The sequence below is a fragment of the Podospora pseudocomata genome, chromosome 5, assembly GCF_035222375.1.
Source record: "Podospora pseudocomata strain CBS 415.72m chromosome 5, whole genome shotgun sequence".
Lineage (NCBI taxonomy): Eukaryota > Fungi > Ascomycota > Sordariomycetes > Sordariales > Podosporaceae > Podospora > Podospora pseudocomata.
The window spans coordinates 1,912,110-1,931,261 of NC_085889.1; the positions used below are offsets into that span (position 1 = coordinate 1,912,110).

General features: G+C 53.2%; 8 protein-coding genes and 1 non-coding gene across 9 annotated transcripts; 5 read left to right on the forward strand and 4 right to left on the reverse strand.

Moving 5' to 3' along the window:
* The first annotated feature begins 180 nt into the window (after positions 1–180).
* Positions 181–253, forward strand: QC762_0079810. The gene has a single exon. It is a non-coding gene; the product is annotated as a tRNA-Val (tRNA).
* Positions 254–1,045: 792 nt separating this feature from the next.
* On the reverse strand, positions 1,046–3,587 carry TGL5 (Lipase 5; the record flags this gene model as incomplete). The annotated part of the gene is made up of 2 exons (XM_062890905.1): positions 1,046–3,241; positions 3,309–3,587. 2 exons carry the CDS (start codon positions 3,585–3,587, stop codon positions 1,046–1,048), a joined length of 2,475 nt encoding a protein of 824 aa, XP_062742045.1.
* Positions 3,588–5,377: 1,790 nt separating this feature from the next.
* Positions 5,378–6,960, forward strand: QC762_504790 (uncharacterized protein; the record flags this gene model as incomplete). The annotated part of the gene is made up of 2 exons (XM_062890906.1): positions 5,378–6,530; positions 6,719–6,960. 2 exons carry the CDS (start codon positions 5,378–5,380, stop codon positions 6,958–6,960), a joined length of 1,395 nt encoding a protein of 464 aa, XP_062742046.1.
* Positions 6,961–7,063: 103 nt separating this feature from the next.
* On the reverse strand, positions 7,064–8,056 carry QC762_504800 (uncharacterized protein; the record flags this gene model as incomplete). The annotated part of the gene is made up of 1 exon (XM_062890907.1): positions 7,064–8,056. The coding sequence occupies one exon, from the start codon at positions 8,054–8,056 to the stop codon at positions 7,064–7,066; it is 993 nt and encodes a 330-aa protein (XP_062742047.1).
* A 622-nt stretch (positions 8,057–8,678) lies between these two features.
* Positions 8,679–10,871, reverse strand: QC762_0079850 (uncharacterized protein). The gene is made up of 4 exons (XM_062883894.1): positions 9,606–10,871; positions 9,367–9,539; positions 8,896–9,293; positions 8,679–8,826 (listed from the first exon to the last, which is right to left on the reverse strand). The coding sequence occupies exons 1-4, from the start codon at positions 10,002–10,004 to the stop codon at positions 8,789–8,791; spliced, it is 1,008 nt and encodes a 335-aa protein (XP_062742048.1). The 5' UTR covers positions 10,005–10,871; the 3' UTR covers positions 8,679–8,788.
* Positions 10,872–11,606: 735 nt separating this feature from the next.
* QC762_504820 (uncharacterized protein) lies at positions 11,607–15,255 on the forward strand. The gene is made up of 2 exons (XM_062890908.1): positions 11,607–12,888; positions 12,950–15,255. Exons 1-2 carry the CDS (start codon positions 12,527–12,529, stop codon positions 15,051–15,053), a joined length of 2,466 nt encoding a protein of 821 aa, XP_062742049.1. The 5' UTR covers positions 11,607–12,526; the 3' UTR covers positions 15,054–15,255.
* A 68-nt stretch (positions 15,256–15,323) lies between these two features.
* On the forward strand, positions 15,324–16,441 carry QC762_504830 (uncharacterized protein; the record flags this gene model as incomplete). The annotated part of the gene is made up of 2 exons (XM_062890909.1): positions 15,324–15,389; positions 15,416–16,441. 2 exons carry the CDS (start codon positions 15,324–15,326, stop codon positions 16,439–16,441), a joined length of 1,092 nt encoding a protein of 363 aa, XP_062742050.1.
* Positions 16,442–16,687: 246 nt separating this feature from the next.
* On the forward strand, positions 16,688–17,158 carry QC762_504840 (uncharacterized protein; the record flags this gene model as incomplete). The annotated part of the gene is made up of 1 exon (XM_062890910.1): positions 16,688–17,158. One exon carries the CDS (start codon positions 16,688–16,690, stop codon positions 17,156–17,158), a length of 471 nt encoding a protein of 156 aa, XP_062742051.1.
* Positions 17,159–17,245: 87 nt separating this feature from the next.
* QC762_504850 (uncharacterized protein) lies at positions 17,246–18,753 on the reverse strand (the record flags this gene model as incomplete). Its single annotated transcript, XM_062890911.1, has 5 exons — positions 17,246–17,321; positions 17,393–17,466; positions 17,539–18,423; positions 18,585–18,629; positions 18,700–18,753. The coding sequence occupies 5 exons, from the start codon at positions 18,751–18,753 to the stop codon at positions 17,246–17,248; spliced, it is 1,134 nt and encodes a 377-aa protein (XP_062742052.1).
* Positions 18,754–19,152: the final 399 nt, after the last annotated feature.

Consider the following 19,152-nt stretch of genomic DNA (forward strand, 5'->3'; position numbering starts at 1 on the left):
AAAATGATAATACACACCATGACATCGATTCTGTGGCGCCTAGAATTGCCCACGAATGACGAAGAGACAAGCCCCCAACGACGACCTGAACCGAGCCACAACCGCACAACTAAACAAGTGATGAGCTCCTTCTCAGTAGACCAATAGTCCTAATTACCTCGCTAATTAACATACTTCACAGGCCGGCTGGTGTAGTGGTTATCACGTTTGTCTCACACACAAAAGGTGCCAGGTTCGATCCCTGGGTCGGTCAAATCAAAAGTTATCTTTTGCTTCCCAGCTCAGCACCCATAGTTGGGATTGCCTCTGCTTTTTGGACTCGAAGGAGGGAGGCACAGAACACAAGATTTTGCTGCTTGATAGGAGTGTGTCGTCCCCTGATGATTTACAAAGGAGAAACCTGCTGATATATCCTGCTGGCCCATTATCGATCAGCTGACATTGAGATAAAAGATAACGAGTGTGTAAAATAGTTACAGCGACATGTATATCATCTGTCTGAGATGTACTCAGAACACCAAGAGCTTGGAGTTTGATTGTGGTAGAGTCGGGCATCTGCTGTTCAATATTGATGTAGACTCGGGTCATTGGTAAGTAGATCCGTTGATCCAAAGAGAGACCTTGGGAATGATTGAAATCAAGGAAGATTAATAGTTATATTTGGGGGTTGGGATCTCACTGAAACCAACACAACAGCCAACCAGTTCACACTTCAAGACACACTCAAGCTGTTGCACCCAATGCACCTCCATTATAGCCAAACTCTCTGAGAAAACTAATAAAGTACAAATAAATCGACATAAATGTGCAAAAAGCATTTGTATTCAAATCATATCTGGTATCTTCCTAACAACAAAGCTCCATCAACCACACAATGTCATGAGCAAGTGCAGAACAATAGACTCAAGCAAACACCGCCGCAACCGCCGAGATTTCACGTGAAAGCTTCTCCACTTCTCCGCCTCAACACATGTACTTGTCGTTTCCTGGCTACCAACGGTTCTGCAAAACATAACTATTTCATCTCTGACTGCATCATCCTGGGCTATAGCACGGAGTCTTTTCGTGGTGAGCCGCTGTGATAGGGGTCCGAATCGCTGTCGACATCCGCATCTGAATGATGATTGTTTCTTGGAGGGGAGGATCTCACGATCTTGATGCCGACCGGGGTAATAGCCACCTGCGATTCTTTGTGCGGGTCGTCAACGTTGAAATCCTCCATTGCCACTGCCGAGTCGTCTCCCGCATGACTTGGAGATAGAGGCTTTGCGAAGTCATATAATAGTATCCCGGGCGAATGGGAGTAATCGTGATGTACGGGCCGTCCAGCACGCAAGCTACCGTGGCTCTGGCTAGCACGCTTGAGTCGTGGCTTGCTCCTCGTACGGGGTCTGCTGGTAGCACGTGTTTTGCTACCAGGACGTCGTGTACCGGCCCGGTGCATCCTGTTCCGGCCACGAAGGCTCATCTCTAGTTTTTCATCCTCTTCCGACTCTTTGTCCGTCCACTCGTCCTCCATATCCTGCATATTCTGGAAAAGCTTCTCGTGTCTGGCCGCCAGCAGTTGGATGCTACCACCAGAACTGCGGCGTCTTCTGTCCCAAGCTCTTACAGGAGTCGCTTCGCCAGATGATGGCTCTTGGTCACAAGGCGTATAACTAGAACGTGCATAGCCTCCGGTCGTGAGCTCAACACTTTTACCTCTGCTGTGAAGTGTTCTTCTCGTCGGGCCCTGCGGCTCTGAGACTCCCACAAGACGACGAAGCTCTACCTGGCTCTTGCTGAACACCACCCGGGCCCTCAGGTTGTGAACGGCCTGGTCCAGCGCCAGCTCAATAGCCAGTCGATCACGGATGCGGCTGAGTTTAGGCCAGGTTGCCCTCTCACCAATCAGGCAGTTGCGCATCATGAAGTCCGGTGTGGGGTTCTTCAAGATCAGAGGCAAGTCATGCACAGCCGTCTCGGGAAGAATGGTGATATCCCCCGAGTACTTCTGGCTTAAGATGCAGCGCAATTTGGTAAACAGGTTGGGAAAGATGCCCAACTCTGTCATGAACTGGAGTCTGTGGAGTGTTTCATCCTTGGCCAGTGTTGTGAGCGTGTCTAGCCAGGCCCCGCTGTCTGGGGATTCTTTCTGCTGACGAAGCTTTCCTGGGGTTGTCGCCGGATAAAGACGGTCGTCCTTGGAGAGGAAAGGAACGATATGTGGGTTGACCTGTGAGACGATGAAATGGTTGACGTTGAACATCTCGGCAAGTCGGGTCATGGGCAGGTCATTGTCCACCGAGCCATCAATCCAGTGTTGTGGTGTTGGGTTCCAGGGCACATGGGCACCGGTTGCTGGATCTTTGACTAGCAAAGAGGCAGCCTGGAAGACGAGAGGAACCGAACACGAAGCTGCTACGGCTGACCAGATCATGACATTTGGGGCCGTGATGTAGTTGAGCAGCCTAGGCAGCTCGTAAATCGAAGCTGAAGACACGCAAATGTTGCATATTCTTCTTGTCCGGTTGTAGGCCTCTTGGAATGTCACGTCACCGAGCCAGCTGCGCATTACCCTGGTCAGGTTCGATATGTCGGCCCAGCACCCTTCGGTAAGGAGTCGTCGAATGTGATCAGAAAGACCGTCCTTCTCGCCTTCGAAAACGCCCAAGTCTCCATAAGGGAACGCCTCGACCAAGGCGGGAATTTCTTCGTCCTTGCGTGTACAAAGAACAGCACAAACAATTGAACCAGCCGAAGCACCCGAGATGATGCGCGGCAGCAGCTTGGATTCATAGAGTGCCTTCAAGACGCCGATGTGGGACATGCCAAAGGTTGCTCCGCCGCTCAGGAGCAGAGCACTCCTTCCGAAACTCTGTCGAGCGTAGAGCATGCCCTCCAGCAAATCTTGGGGTTCCATGCCGGCCGGGATCGAGTAGGCACTCTTCTCCACCAGTGCCTCGATCGTTTTGACGGCCGAGTCCACGTAGCGTTCGATGAGGCTCTTGGTCCCAATGTACGAATGGCGGTACAAGTCAATGTTTCCCATTCCACCAAGGTCTCGCGAGAGGGCTGTTCGGATGAGATACATCATGGTGCTGATATCACAGTCGATCCGGGCAGCATCCAACTCCTTGAGCTTGAGTCGGATCAGTTGGGGGTGGTAGTCGCCACTTGCATCGTCGAGCTTCCATTCGTCATTCCCTTCGAGCGCATCTAATTCTTTAGCAGCGGCGTTCCAATCCCGCAGCGAAGTAGCCTGGTGTGGTGTTAGTACATGATCACCAGAGTGCACGTGCCCCCTCCGAAGCATGGTGCCTGCTTACGCTGTGCATGCGCGCTGCCAGAATCTGCATCCTCTCCTCCGTCCGCCTCTTATCCTCGCGTTCCGACTCGGTGAGGCCATCTCGCCATGATAAGACAAGGTTGCTAGCGTCCCGGACAATCTTGGTTAATGGTGGGATGTAGGAGTGTGAAGGTGATGTTTTCTTCTTCAGCTTTAGCGGCGCCGGCCTCGGCCTCGGCCTCTTGGACGCTTTGAGCTTGCCATCCTCAACAGTGTTGACTTGAATAATGGGAGGGCCATGAACGAGCAGGTCCGTCATTGCGGGGAAATGACGGCAGAGAGGAGCCGGAAGAGGAGGAGGAGGAGGAGGAGGAGGAGGAGCGGGAAGGGAAAAGATTGGTTCGCAGGCTGTAGTAGGTGGGCAGGTTGGAGGTACGAGACAGGGAGTCGTTTTTCAGGATGTGAGGCATTCGGAGCGAGGGTTGGATGGGTTGCGTGGTTTCCTCGTGGCTGATCTGGACACGCTTGGGCTTACAACGGGTGACGTAGCGTTGGTTTAAGGGTCAACGGTCACGGAGGACGGGCGGGCGTTTGAGTAAGTTTGTCGTGGTGGGAGTTGAGTTGACGCGCCGCGAGTCGAGGGGACACCGTTGGGTATCTGTAGCCGCAACTCCTGGCAGACAGCAGAAGAAAAGCAAAACAGGGTGACGGGGTATCAGGGAACATTTTGATGTCGTTCCGGCGGCCGGAGCAAAAGGACGAAGCAGGCCACCTGACGATGTGCCGCCGACAGGGATTCAACGGGCGCTGAAGACGAACAAAGACAGAAAAGGCGTAGGCGTGGGGAAAGATGGGATGCAGCAGGCGGGGCGGTTTGGGGCACGCAGCTGACCCCAGAATCTCAGTCTGGGCATTTTCAGCGGCCCGCCCCACCACTGCCCACCAATCAGTGCCCGACAGCCCAACAGGTCAACACCTGGTGTGATGGGAATCTCCGTATCGCTAGGTGTGAAGAAGCAGGTTTTACACTGCCAGACTGGAGAGGCCAGACGATCTTCTTTCCATATACAGAGACTCCGTCTGTAACTCGGAAATCCATGACCTCAGCACCTGAAAAGATCGCACAGAAATGGAGACTGTGTGCATAGCCGAGCAATGTGAAGGCGAGACATGCAAGGCACCGCTTCGCTGGGTTGCACTTGGGTGGTAGCATAAGGTAAGGTCGGGTAGCTGATGGCAGGAATGGAATGCGGGGGACGGAGTCGCTCGCTTGAGGTGTCTCTCCCGTATTATGAAGAACGGGCATTACTCCCTGTGAATTCATCAAGGTCGGACCTGGAAAGTGGTTCATGAAAAGGGCAACGCTTGATGCTCTGCTTGGAGACCTGAGTCAGGCTTGTGGTACGTATGAAAAGCCGGAGATATTCCCGATATCCAGTGTAGCGGTTGGGCAACTGTAGAATACGAAGCAAGGCAGACCTTTCCTTTCACATGTCAGCGGCCGTCAAAGCATGTGCTTGATATCGAACTGCGGGGGAATTCACCGCTTGACCTCTGGCTGCCAACACATAGATCATAAGTCACCTACTCGTACTCGACATATGGCAATTGGCTTCACAACATATGGAAAGAAAACAAACCCCAGATTTGTTCCTGTCTTTGTTGGGCGTCTCGATCCTCAAGAGGGCCCAATGTCGCGGTTGTGATTTGCGGGTCCGGGCCGTCAACCTGGAAGTCCGCTGATGACACGATGCTAAGCTATCAATTCGAAGGGGCATACGTGGCTGGATCAATGCATTTCCTCTCTAGAAGCGAGACGTCAACAAGCCCAAAATTCCACTTGAGAGCAGTTTCTGTGGTTGTGAAGGTCGATTAAAGACAGGGATGGCGGATCTTGCGGATCAGTGCGGTCATTAGCCGCTCTCTGATTGGCCAGCCGAGACCCACCCAACCGGCAGTCAGATTTGGGAGGACCTTTCGAGGTGCAAATTGGAAAGATAACGCGCGTCCAACAGCATCAACTCTGCGGCGACGACATGGCGAATTGCTTCAGCCCAACTCCCTCGCTCATGGCAAGCTGAAGCTTGCTTGGGGGTATGCAGCAAGAAAATGCTGCCAGAACCTAACATCACCTTTACGGTGCCGAGTCTCCACGACGCCCTCGACATAGACTGTCGTGTCTACCACCCCGAGTCACTCGCGCCCACGTCTGATACCGCCCAATGGAAGAAACACGCCGCCATCTTTGCACATCCCTATGCACCTCTGGGCGGCAGCTTCGATGATCCCGTAGTGGGAATCGTTGCAAGTGCCCTTTTGCGGATGGGCTTCTTGGTTACGACCTTCAATTTCAGAGGGGCTCATGGATCGGCTGGAAAGACTTCCTGGACGGGAAAGGCAGAACAGGCTGACTACAAGTCAGTGATAGGCTTCGTCACCCATTACGTTCATTGCCTGAACCCATATCCGCATATTACTCTCCGCCGGTCCCATTCTGAAGTTCGCGAGAACGAGGTCGAACTGGAAGGCAGAGTTGCAGCCAAGATTCAGCTTCAGCCGCCCACTCCTGAGCCAACATGGATGGAAGCAACCCCTCTTTCTGCTGCCAGCACGAAGCCTGTTCTTTTGATGGGCGGTTATTCGTACGGCTCTATGATCACTGCTCAACTACCGGAAATCGAACCGGTTATGGCTTTGTTTGAGACACCTGAAAACGGAACGCCGGCTGCTGAGATCCGATTGAGGGCAGAGCATCTCGCAGAGAAGCAGAATACAACTTTGGCTGACCTGCGCGCCGACTTTGTGGACCGCCAGCACGCCGGATCGCCGCGGCGGACTGGGGGGCTCCGTGTTGGCGGCATCGAGGATATTCGTAGGCCCCATGAGCCCCGACGTTCACTGTCCGTCGAGCTTGAGGAGAGAATACGGCACGGGATTGAAGAGCTCATGGCCAAAACCAAGAAAGGACCCAAGGCATCCCAACTGACCGAGATTAGGGACGGTGATGGTCCAAATTCCACTCGTGATGCAGCCTGTTCAACCTCGAAGCATGCCGCTACAGATCACCTGCCCTCTATCATAGGACGAACTCAGTATCGACCCGCATATCTTCTGGTGTCACCTCTTCAGGGCATAGTTACAAACTTTATTGCCATGTCGGTCCCTACGCCAATTTCCAGCCTCGCTCGGAAGACCTGGAATCGGCTCCCAGCCAAGCCTGGCAAAAAATCTGCTACGTCGCCAGAAGCTCCAAAGCCAATTGGTAGGTCCATACTGTATTACTTGTCTTCCTTCCATTTGCATGATGAACATCCTACGTTAACCCAGCTCACTCAAACGCATACAATGCGGATGCTGAAAACGCGTATTATCTACTCCTGACTTCTTCCATCCATTTCTCCTCCATGTCTCAGCTCGCTGTCTGGTTCTGCGCTAACATGCTGGCCCCTGTAGACAACCCGGAGAATAAGTTGACCCAACATGACACTCTGGTAGTATACGGCGACAACGATGTCTTTACGCCCGTCCGAAAGCTCAGGACTTGGACTGCCCGGTTGCAGGCGGTACCCAACTCCAAGTTTCGAGGTGTTGAGGTGTACAGTGCAACGCACTTCTGGGCACAAGCGAAGGTCGCCCAAACCTTGCGCGATGCTGTCATCGTGTTTGCCCAGTCTCTGCTCGCTGAAACATGAACCACTGGATCTCATTGACCATCAAGTACAAATGCCAAAAGCCTATCAAAACACGGGAACAGGAACACCACCAAACCCAAACCTCATGCGCCTAGTGCATACTCTACAAACTACGGAGTGCGAAGACTCTGTTGTTCACTGCCTTCTGCGTCACAGGGCACTCATGGCTCAACCACTCCCAAGCATGGGGCACGCCTGGATAGAGATGGAACTCGACGTCCACCTTGCCCGCGAGCAGCTTGGCGCCAAAGGCATTCACCTCGTCCTTGAACAAGTCCAACCCTCCAACATCAAGATAAGTCGGCGGCAATCCAGACAGATCCTCAGCCCTTGCCGGCGCTGCATACACGCTCGCGTCAGGACTACTCACAGTTCTGGCACCGGCATCGCCCAAATAAGCCTGCCAGCCGATTTCGTTCTTTTTGTTTGTCCATGTCAGGTACTCGTTCAGCGGATGGTCCTTCCCGATGCGCGTTCTGTCATCGAGCATGGGGTATATCAACACCAGCTTCTTGATGGCGGGCACAAACTTCTTATCGCGAGCCTCGAGTGCCAAGCCAGCGGCCAGACCACCCCCGGCGCTGATTCCCATAACACCAATTCTCTTTGGATCGATGTTCTGTTCTTGTGCATTATCGCGGAGGAACTCCAAGGCAGCGTAGGCATCTTCCAGCGGTTTTGGGAAAGGGGCCTCGGGAGAGAGCCGATAAGCGGGAGCATAGAAGGTCAGCCTTGTCTCGGCCGCATAGCGGATGATGTCTTTTCTGAAGGATGTAACCGAGCCGGAGACAAAGCCACCTCCATGGAGATAGAGGACGCAAGGACGTCCAGCTGGTGCCGGTGTTGATGAAGATGCTGGGGGGTCGAAGCGGTGGAGTTGGAGCTCAGTGCCGTCGGCCGACTTGTATGAGAGTTCTGTTTCGGCAACTCTGCTTCTCGCCGGGCAGGGGAAGAGGCCCATGACGGTGTTGATCATGAAATCATTCTGTTTGCGGAGTGATTCAGCGTCAGTTGGGACGGGTGGGACATATGATGCATAGGGTGCTATGGCCCTGGCATAGTCGGCGTCAAGACTGAGCTTTTGGTCGGAAGACATGTTGGAGATGTTTGGCTTCTGGAGGAGAAGGTACTTTTCAGAAATAAGAGCGATGTTCATCTCCTACTTTCAACCTATATATGCATATATTCCTCTCACCTCCGCAGACCATAACGACGCGTACGAACCGAGACAAAACCGGACCGGGCCGTTTTGCAAGGACCGAGCTTTGGTCTTTCCCTGGGTTTTAGCGCTGCGGAATTCTTAGCATTGGCGACCGTTGGCACACCGTTACAAACGGCTCGTGCTTTAGGGCGAAAGGCAAACTTCAAGTTCCTGAGCACGTTCTGTTCGGAGCATTCCCCCGGTCGTGTCTTGGGCCGATGCCCCGAGGGCGACTGCCGGCTGGTCTAGAGCTGGGTGGAAGCTTGCAAGGCATGCGGTCTGAGTGCGATGGAATTTGGGAATGCCGAGGGGGCGCTGTTTGTGCGTTTTACTTGGACTCTTTTCTTGAAACACACCATGAAGCAATGATAATGATTTACGTAAATACCTTTACACTTTGCCGCAGATTTGAGCCAGTCCTTGAAGTGGGTGTCATTTAGGGGCCATGTCGGGTTAGGGTTGTATAGTATCAGAGGCAGGCATCACTAGATCTCTCCTTGTCTCTGAACATCAAGTCAACAAAGCAAAATCACGTTTCATTCTCTCTTCGCCGTTCAACTTTCTAGAACTAATAACTCCCATGATGGTACACCACTCCCTCATCTCCTGCTTCCCCGGGGGGCCCTTTTAGCTGGCAGCAGTCTGGCCGGGCATAGCCTTGATCCCTGTTGTTGAAGACAATCCAGTCAGCTTTTCATCTTCACCAAACATAAAATCATGACAGCAAAACTCACAGTTATCACCGGTATCCTCATTCACAATCTTCTTGATGGTGCACCTGTTCATCGCGGCGACATTCTGCGACTTGAGCGGCCGGCCGTTCTCGCACGCGTTGAACATGCACGAGTGGTCCATGGCTCTCTGGAGGGAGTCGCCCTTCCAGCCGAAGAGGTAGTCGGCGTGGGTGCCGTAGCCCTTGGAGTCGGTGTAGGAGAGGGTGAAGGGGTTGGCGCCGCCAGAGGGCCACATGCTGTTGAACTGAGTCGTGTCCCAGAGGGTCTCGTAGGCGACCTGGGGCATGCGGACGGGGTGGGAGGCGGGGCAGGGGCCGGCATTTTGGAAGGCTTCCTTGCCGGTGTTGTACATGTGTGATTGGTGGTCGGGGGAGTCGGCGTTTTTGCCGTCCCAGCAGCTGGTGAGGGGGGGTTAGCGGTTGGTTAGGTAGTGGAGAAGGCGTGGAGGGGGGAATAAGGGTGTGGCTTTACGCTGGGAAATGGTGGACTGTCATGATGCCGCCTCTGCAGGGCTTGGTTGGGAAGTCGGAGAGCTCGGGGAAGCGGGTGCCCTTGTTCTCGAGGCATACGAACTTGAGGCCGACGTTGGCGCGGGAGCCGCTGAGGGAGGTGGTGGTTGGGTTGCCGACGACCATGCGGAAGCCCTGTAGTCACACGGTTAGTATTGCTCCCTTCCAGGCTCATATGGCCGGCAAAGTTCTGGTACTTACGGGCGGGAACGACGTGATCTTGACATTGCCGTTCGAGTTGAAGTCCTGCTGGGTGTAATAGACGGTCATACCACCGTTGATGCCGTTGGGCAGGGCTGTGTTCTGCATGATGGGGACACGCTTGTAGGTGCCGTTGGGGTGCTTGAAGAACATGACGGCGGTCCAGTAGTTGGAAAAGTCCTCGCTAAAGGTGCAGGTCGTGCAAGTTCCCTGCTCACCAATGTCACCGCTCATCGAGGCGTTGAAGGCATCACCACCGACGATTTGGTGAAGATGAGCTGAAGGAAGCGCGCCAGGTTCAACGAGGGGGTCGAGACGCTGGATGGTCAAGGTCGAGCATCCGAAGCGCAACGCAGCCTGGGAGGGCGCGATGAGCGCAGAAAGAGCGAGCCACTTCATGGTTTTTTTTTCCCTTGCCTATTGTCTTTGCCACGAGAAAATAAAACACAAGGAGCAGGAGTAGGGACCGTTGGTGGATAGAACAGAGCCAGAAGAACACCGGTATCCGGGGTGCCTCGATGCGGGCATATATACCTACATACACTCGCTCGCCTGGCAAAGCTCTTGCCTCTTTTGCAGTTTCTCTATAGTACATTGGTTTTTTTTGAACCGTGTCGTGCCGTGATAAGAGGTGCCGTCCTCTGGTATATCCAGGATCGTCTATTAGATGCTAAATTCTGTATTTGCCTGTTCATCTATTTAAAATGCGGGGGTGACAGTGCCCTTGACCCTTGACAACCGCGCCGGCAATTCAACCCATACCAATCAACGACGCCTCAACTCCCAGAAACACTATCCGGGTTCCGAGCCTGGAGGTGTGTTCATCACTCCGCTGGCCAGTGAGGTGAGTGATGGAAAGGGTGTTGAAGCCCAATTTGATCTACCACGTTGCTGTCGTCGGCTTTTGCCACGGCACAGACAACTCCTTTTTGGGCGACTGACATCTGCCGGTGGTGTTGCCTTTCAAGGAAGAGGTCTTGTTATAGCAGCTTCGGACCAACCGAGAGCCGTGGCGGACGAGATGTTTATATTTTCTTTGATCATGCTGTTTGTTTCGATTGGTTGTCGTTTCCTGCGTGTCGCTACCGTGATTATGATCCGGGACGGCTGCCAAGCTTTTCCCTGAACCCAGATACTGGGCAGGTTTTTGTGTCGTGGTCGGCAAAAGCAGAGATGGGTTTATGGGGGCTTTAAGCTTTTTGCTTGATCAGCGTGGCTGTTGGCCTGCAGAGTAATACGGCCAGACCGTTGAGCAATCTTTTTACCGATGGATCTTGGCTGGACTCGACAGGATGCATGCAATCTCGCCATAGTTATCTATTTGTAATTCGTTGTGCTTTGACACCCGATTGGCAGGTAGGTAAGGTAGGCACTCTTGCTCTTCAAGGCTGGCGGCTTCTTTGTTCATCAACCTTTCTTACGGTAAACAAGACCAACCATGTTGCCCCCGTGAGAGTGCACGGTCCAAACAAGTTGTGTTTTGTTTTTGTTGTTTTAGTCAGGGGTTCAGGGGTAACAATAGCATCATGTACTTGTAAAGTTGTACATGCTCTCAAGACGATGGGTTGACGGTGAATCAGGCCTACTTGCCTCTAGACATGGATGAGTAGGGCATGAGGTTTGCATTTTTGCTCTGGATAAAGTCCAGCCTTCGCTGCTTCGATGCATTTCACAAGTCGCAACCGATCGATATTCGATGCCTTGACACATGTGAAAACTGCAAAGACCTTCCAACACTCACCGATATCAATAATTGATTCCAAGTGTGTCTGTCATACGGTCAACACACGTTGTGGGGGCGAATCAGAGCAATTTTCAAGGCAGATGCCGGCTGGCAGACTGTCGACTGGATTGAATGTTAAGCACCCAATTGATCACATTTGAAAACAGAATTATTCAAGCTGGAATCAGCAAAACTAAGACAGATACGGCCAACAGTTCCTGACTCTGTTCGCGGCAGGCAAAACAGGTGGAGAGGAAGAGGAGACTCACCAGCGATAAGATATGGATTATGGAAATGTTGGAAGGCGGGGAGATAAGCAACTTTGACATCGTGACAGGAGCGGGCGGCCAAGAAGTGGGAGAAGAGACCCCGCATTGCACCACACCCCGGTTTCTTTGCCCATTTCGGCCCTTATCTCTTCACTTGGTGCTCGAATTATCGAATGGCCTAGTCACAAGCTCACGACACCGATAGGACATGTTTCCCCGTGTCTTTTTCTTTTCCACACCGATCCGGGCATCGCTGGGGCCGAGTGACGTTGGTTCGGGAAGCTGGATGCCGAGCGAGCGCAACCGAGCTCGGATTTCGGGCCTGCGATATGGGCTTTGGTGATGCTGTCTCCAACGACCCCACTGCCAACGACATTCCCGGATGACACCCAGGACTCACGTCAGATACCACCTCAGGCAGTCAACGGTGTATCTTCAATGCTATCGAGTGTTTATTTGTCGAATGATGATTTCTTTCTCGGTTCCGTCGGCCGAGTATGCTAATTGCCGGCGCAGAGGTTCATGTGGATTGCCACGCTGGATCGCGACTTTAGTGAACGGCTTCTTTGCGTAGCCAGGTCGCTAACGTGGAGTTGGGACCAACCGTCGCTATGCAGTTAGCCACTCAACGGTGAGCATCCTTGATGTGCGGGGCTATGTTCCTGCAGCAGGGGTCTTTGAAGGCTGCCAACCACCATGCTTCCATTGGAGGATTCCGGGTGGATGGTAAGGGACGATATCTGGGAGAGCTCCGATAAGAGCTTCAGTCAATTGGGGTTACGATGGATATGGCCATGACGGATCTGGGTGGGAGAGGGTGAGGAAGATATCATAAAAGGTGTCTTCCCCGGTCGTGACCAGCATGGGATGTTGTCCCTAGACCTTCAAGCTCCTTTCAGTCTTTCTGTCCACCGGCGAAAGCATCAATCATGGGTTTCTTCGACAGCCTGAGCCCTCGGGCCGTGGCTACCTCTGCCCTCCTCCTCACCTCCTTCGCCCAAGATGCCCTCGCTCGCCCCAACCCCGACCCCAAGGCTCCTTGGGTGAAGAACACTGGCTTGGGCAAGAAGAAGATGGCCAACCACCTCAAGCGTGCCATCATGGGCGACAGGAGAGCTGTCGAGACACCCTTCTGCTCCGAGACATTGGCCACCGAGATCAAGGCCCCCAAGCCGAACGTTTGGGGCCCTCTGGTGGACGTCGAGGTTGCTTCTGTTGTTGAGTGGCTTTTCGCCCAGGCCGATCTCAACCTGACCGTTACGGAAGAAGCGGGTGGATGGGATAACACCATGTAAGAACCGACTGCGCTACAGCAAGCTGGTGGTGGTTCGTACTGACACATATCTGCGCAGTCAACTTGTCGAAGCCATGTGGCCAAACAAAACCGATGTTCTTGCCTTCGTGGATGGCGATGGCCCTGCGCCGACCAAGTACGCCCACGTCGTTCTTAACAACCGTGCGACGGAAACCCCCCATTACGCTGATATCATCGTTGGACCCTTGCCCCTTGACAATGCTACTGCCAAGTGGGAGCCCCTCGAGTATCCCTACACGAAGCAGAACGGTGGCAAGGTGCGCAACCTCGATGCCGATTCCGACCGCCTCTACTCGGAGTGGCTCTTCAAGATCGGTGCCTCCGTCGCCGACATCACGCTCGATCTGTGGAACGGCACGGCCATGGGTTTGGAGAACGACACCCTCTCCATCTGGGGCATTGACCCTCTCTGGCAGGATGACGGCGAAATCATCCGCTGGGACACCTTCTGGAACATCCCTACTGGCGACTTTGATGACATGACTCTCTTTCCTCTTGGCCTCTACTTCAGCAGCGAAGTCAGCGGCAGAGACCCCAGCAAGTGGGAGCTTCGTGGGTGGCTGTACAACAGCGTTTTCTATGCCACTACTGAGGAGTTCCGTGCTGCCTACTGGTCTGAGGACTTCGTCAAGAACGGGCCCAACGTCGATGGCGACTGGGCTAGAACTGACAAGAACGGAGAAACCCCTGAGATGGACAAGGCCCAGGGCCCCGTCATTGTTGCTCCCGCTGGCGCTCGTTTTGCCGTTGACCACAAGGAGAAGTACGTCGAGTGGATGGACTGGAGCTTCTATGTCGGCTTCAACCGCGACACTGGTCCTGGCCTTTTCGACATCCGCTACAAGGGCGAGAGACTCGTCTATGAGCTGTCCCTCCAGGAGGCTTTGGCTCACTATGCTGGCAACGACCCCATGAACTCCGGCACCGCTTACCTCGACAGCTTCTACGGCTTCGGTCCTTACACCTTTGAGCTTGTCAAGGGATACGACTGCCCTGCCTACGCCACTTATATGAACACCTCGTTCTACGTCAATGAGGAGACTCGCACCCACATCGACAGTCTCTGCTTGTTCGAGTACGTGGCCGACTACCCGATGCAGAGACACACCACCTCGGACTACGTCTCGGTCACCAAGAACACCTACTTTGTGATCAGATCCATTGCCACCATTGGCAACTACGATTATCAGCAGTCCTTCTCCTTCTTCATGGATGGTTCTTTCGCCGTCGAGGTTCGCGCTTCTGGCTACATCCAGAGCGCCTACTTTGCTGGCAATGAGGACTACGGCTTCAAGATCCACGACAACCTCAGTGGTTCCATGCACGATCACGTTCTCAACTTCAAGGCCGATTTCGATGTTCTGGGCACCAACAACTCCATCGAGCTCATGAGCATGGTCCCAGTTTCCAGGTCCTACCCCTGGTCCGCTGGGAAGGTCCGTAACACCATGGCCCTTGAGCGCAAGTTCATCGAGACCGAGGATGAGTCCCGCTTCAACTGGGGCCCCAACTCGGCCACTCAGGTCTTGATCGTCAACGAGAACGAGAGGAACAAGCACGGCGAGATGCGCGGCTACCGTGTGCTCCCTTACATGGGCACTGCTCACTTGACTGTCCAGAACAGCACCAACTTGGGCGTCGCTGCTCAGTGGGCCAACCACGACGTCCAGATCACCAAGTACAAGGATTCTGAGCAGAAGGCTTACCACGCCTTCAACACGCAGGATGTCCATGATCCTCCCGTCAACTTTGACAAGTACTTTGATGGAGAATCCGTCCGCAACGAGGACATTGTCCTGTGGCTGAACCTGGGCATGCACCACGTCCCCCACACGGGTGATCTCCCCAATACGGTGCAGACCACTGCCCACTCAGGCATCCAGTTCATGCCGTCCAACTACTTTGACATTGACCAGAGTAGACGCACTGTCAACCAGGTCCGCATCAACTACTTCAACGGCAGCGCCGAGGTGGAGGAGTTTGGCCAGTTCAAGGCCGGCAGCTCCGAGGGCACTTGCAGCACCTGCAAGCTCAACTACACTCCTCTGGAGCCCGAGCACCAGGGCTACAAGGGCGATGTTGTCATTCGCAAGTTCCCCTTTGACCCCAACAACCCGTTCTATGCCACTTCTGGCATCTAAGATGGGAGTGATGATCTGACATGATTATGATTTATGCGGGGATGAATGCCAGGGAGGTTGGTAGTTGATAGACATACCTTATGATTAAATGTAGATGACAGGCATGTTCAGGGCATGATGTAATGTGGTGGATGGTGTTTGTATGCTTTGGATAGTGCTTTGATGAATACAAATGAAGAAGAATTTGAATATCTGTATCATGTGTCTTGGGCTGCTTTGTGAAAAGTGAGGAAATACCTTGACTCCGGTGTGCTAGCTGCAAAAAAGGTTATGTACTTGAGATGTGGATCTCACAATTGCATAAAGCGCACAATTCCAATTTATGCAATGCGCCCGGGCCATATCGGGCTGACACACCCCACGCAGCACTTGGGCACCACCTGTTCAACCTCAGCTCACTCGTGACTCCCGCCCTCAACTGCTCAGATACACAAACGCAAATTATTCCGAATCTAAAACCGTTATCCATCACACCACTACTTACCTGCTCAATTTCACCATCGTTCACCTCAGCCATGACCCAGATCACTCGCCATCATAGCTTCCCCACCCGCGCACCTTCCAGTCAAGCCACGGATGTTGAAGATTTGATCCAAGTCGAGCCTATGCCTATCGGAGATGACCCGCTTCCTCCTTACTCTCTCAACAATGATCACCCATCTTCCCGTGACACTGCCCTGCCTCGGTCCGACCCAAAAGCCCCTCAAGTGTCCGTCCAGCCACCACGAGAAGAGGTCTACAACGGTCCACCCCGGCTGCATATCCTCGCGGCTGCCTGGGGAGGCGTGACTGTGACGCCTACTATCAAATCCCTCAGCCGGACCAGTCCTCCACCTCCTCATGGCGTTGGCTGTCAGATTCTACAGCTTGAGATGCGCAATATGCACAGTCTCCTCCAGCCAGACCCAGCTTCCGGCACCTACAAGGTTTTGAGTCTCGTATACCGATACGATGGCGACGAATATCCGACCGTTATGAATCTGCCCGAGACGATTCGCCCATCCCTTATCACCATCGCCAAACCCTCTGCCGTATCGCAACTCGGTGGTGCCAACATTGGCAACGGTGGCTACCGAGCTACCATAACTCAGCCGTGGCGGTCCATCACCTCATCCTCGTCTTCATCAGGTCCGAAGGTGGAGATTCTGGCTGTATTTTACGGCAAGAAGCGCATCGAACATCCGGCCGTGCTGGAGGAGCTAGCAAACTACTTTGAGGGCCGTACGAGGCAGATACGGATGACCAACACATTCTTCCGCGGCGACACGTGGCCGTACACGATAAAATCCTGGACCGTGTACTTTCGCTTTGTGGGTTCCAGGGCGGGCGTGCAGGTGGTTACGGGGTGGGAAAATCAGGCTCTTGAGCAACCGTGGACTCGAGACTGATGACACTGTCCCACCCCACAGATGGAGTTGATGCCTTGTGCATCCGGCAGTAATGGGTAGGTTTGCTTGTTTGTGTCACTGGGCTTCGATTTATGTCAAGATTCCTTGGAGAGGATGACGTGGGTAGGGGCAAACATGTCATACCTCTCTCTACCCGTTTGATTCCAGCGGTATAAGTGGATTGAATACTTGGAAACATGGATGAATGATTTCTTGAGAAGCCAGTCTCACACGTAATCTGGCAGGATGGCATTATCAGTGTTCACTTTGGTTTTGTTGTTTCTCTTTTCCAGTCAGGCAAACGCACAGCATAGGAGATGGGAGCAATCGACGTTTTACAAAGCCACCCGTCCACCGCTTACTATCCCGTATTATAACAAGACCTACGCCTGCTTTCTGGCGACAGCAGAGGCAACAACAACATCAACAAAAATACCAGCAACAAGAGTCTCGGTCATTCCCATCGATCCGATCTGGACAACCCTTCCGATTGCGAGCTTGACAGGTGATCCTTTTTGCATCAACGAAGCGGCACCCCATGAAGGGATCGGGAATCATTGCGTTTGTCAGAACGGGGAGACTTTGAGCGTTATTCCGTTCGCGACGGGAGGTAATGTTTCAGATTATCAACCCTGCGCCTACACGACCGTCTACCCGGATACAACGACATCAACCCTCAGCCAGACTCTGATCACTTGTACAATGAGTATTCTATAGATGAAGGAGGGCGAGGAGAGGATTGTTGGGGATTGGGAATCTGTATTATTATTCTTTTCTTTCATGTTCATATCAGAAAAACATAGTCTACAGATGATAATCTCTCTGGCTGGTCACCTTTGGCCCTCTTCGGCCCCACACCTCCTCGATGTTCATGTCTTCCCTGCCGCTGTGTTGGTCTGTTAGCAACCGTCTTTCTATCTATTTGACCGCCATGAAGGGAAAGAGACTTACTCATCCTTGAGGTTGATATACGGCTCCGTTACCCCTTTTGCCGTGTCGGGGTTTCTGAAGATGACGTTTTTGGTCTGTTGTAATCACTTTTGCGTCGGTCACATGCTCCCACATTTTTCCTTTTTACTGTGTCGAAAAAGACTCACCAGCCCCAAAGTAAGATGAATCCCAGCCGGCGCAACCTCCAACTGTTCCTCCGCCTCTTCCCCCCTGACCAAAGCAGTGATGTTCCTCGCAGCAACACCAGCCTGCAACATCCCCGGCTTTGCGGCCTTGTGAGCCCCGCAGTCGTTGATATCACCCACGGCGAAGAGGTTTTCCCACGGGCCACCGTCGATCTGCATTGTTGGTTTGACTTTGACGAATCCATTCTTTTTGTTGATCACACCATTTCCAAGTGAGGATCGCAACCACTGGTTATTTGGCGTTTGGCCCGTCGCGGTGATGACGAAATCAGCGGTTAGGGTCCGCCCGTCTTGGAGGTGGACGTCTGTTGGTTGAGCTGTGAGGGGGAAGCCACGCTCGGGGATGACGACCCTGCTTTCGGTGATGAGGTTGACGCCTAATTCAGCAAAGCGAGACTTGATTAAGTCAGAGAGGGACGGGTGGTAGGCTGGCATTAGGTTATGTCGGGAGTGAATCAGGGTTATGGGTTTGTGGGGGTAGATTTCTTTGAGATCGCATGCCATCTGGACTCCTACTGCGCCGCCGCCGATGATGATGATGGAAAGGGCGGTGCGGAGGGAGGATTGGTAGGATTGGAGGAAGGTGATGGCGCGGGGTTTGGTGTTGTGGGGGATCGTGCCGGGGGGAGAGAGGTTGGTGCCGGTGGCGGCGATGAGGTGGGTGAAGGGGACGGTGGTGGAGCCTTGAAAGGGGGTGTCGATGTGGAGGGTGGAGGTGGTGGGGGAGAGGGAGAGGGCTTTGGCTTGGATGACCTCGTGGCGGGAGGGGTCGGGGGAGAGGGAGAAGGTGGTGGTGTAGGGGATTAGACATTTGTGTTCGTGGGAGGGGAGGATGGCGAAGCGAGGCTGGGAGGGAGGGTTAGTTGGGGAGAGGAAAAGGGGGTGGGAATGGGTGAGGCACGTACAAAGGCGAATAGATGGTGGAAGTGGGTGTGGGGTTCGATGAGGAGGACCTTTAGAAATGTTAGTAATAGGGTCGTCGCAACTAGAAATAGGGTTGTCATTACACGGTGAGAGGAGGGAAGGAGGTTGGCTAGTTCTTTTGCCGTTGCCTGGTCAAAACAAAAGGGGGAGGTCAGCGATGGTGCCCCTGAATGGACCCTAACCCTGAACAAAACTGACCACTCCGACGTAGGAGCCGCCGACAACGACAACATTCTTAAACGCTTGTGTCATGTTTGCTGTGCTTTATTTCAAATTCTTGATTGTTTTCTCGACTTTGTAAGAGAAAAAAGCTGGAGATCTGTGCGATGTTATTTCAGGATGTGACTGTGGATTTGATGGAAGTGGACCTGGGAAGCTGTGGGCTAACAATCTGATTGAATCTTTTAGTCTGAGAGTTGGGACAGTCGCGAGGAAGTATCAATTTTATGGAAACGAGCTCAAGCTAGGATTCTACTCTATTATTAAAATACGGCCTGCGCTTTCAAGCATTGATCCCTTCCTTCAAGTCTCATGATGGACTGCGGCAAACAAGGGTGGGGACCGGCTTCGGCTTCGGGTTTATCATGGGTTAACTATTCACCGCAACAAAGTCCTCCAGTCAACGTTTGTTTCTCATAACTAGCAATTGAG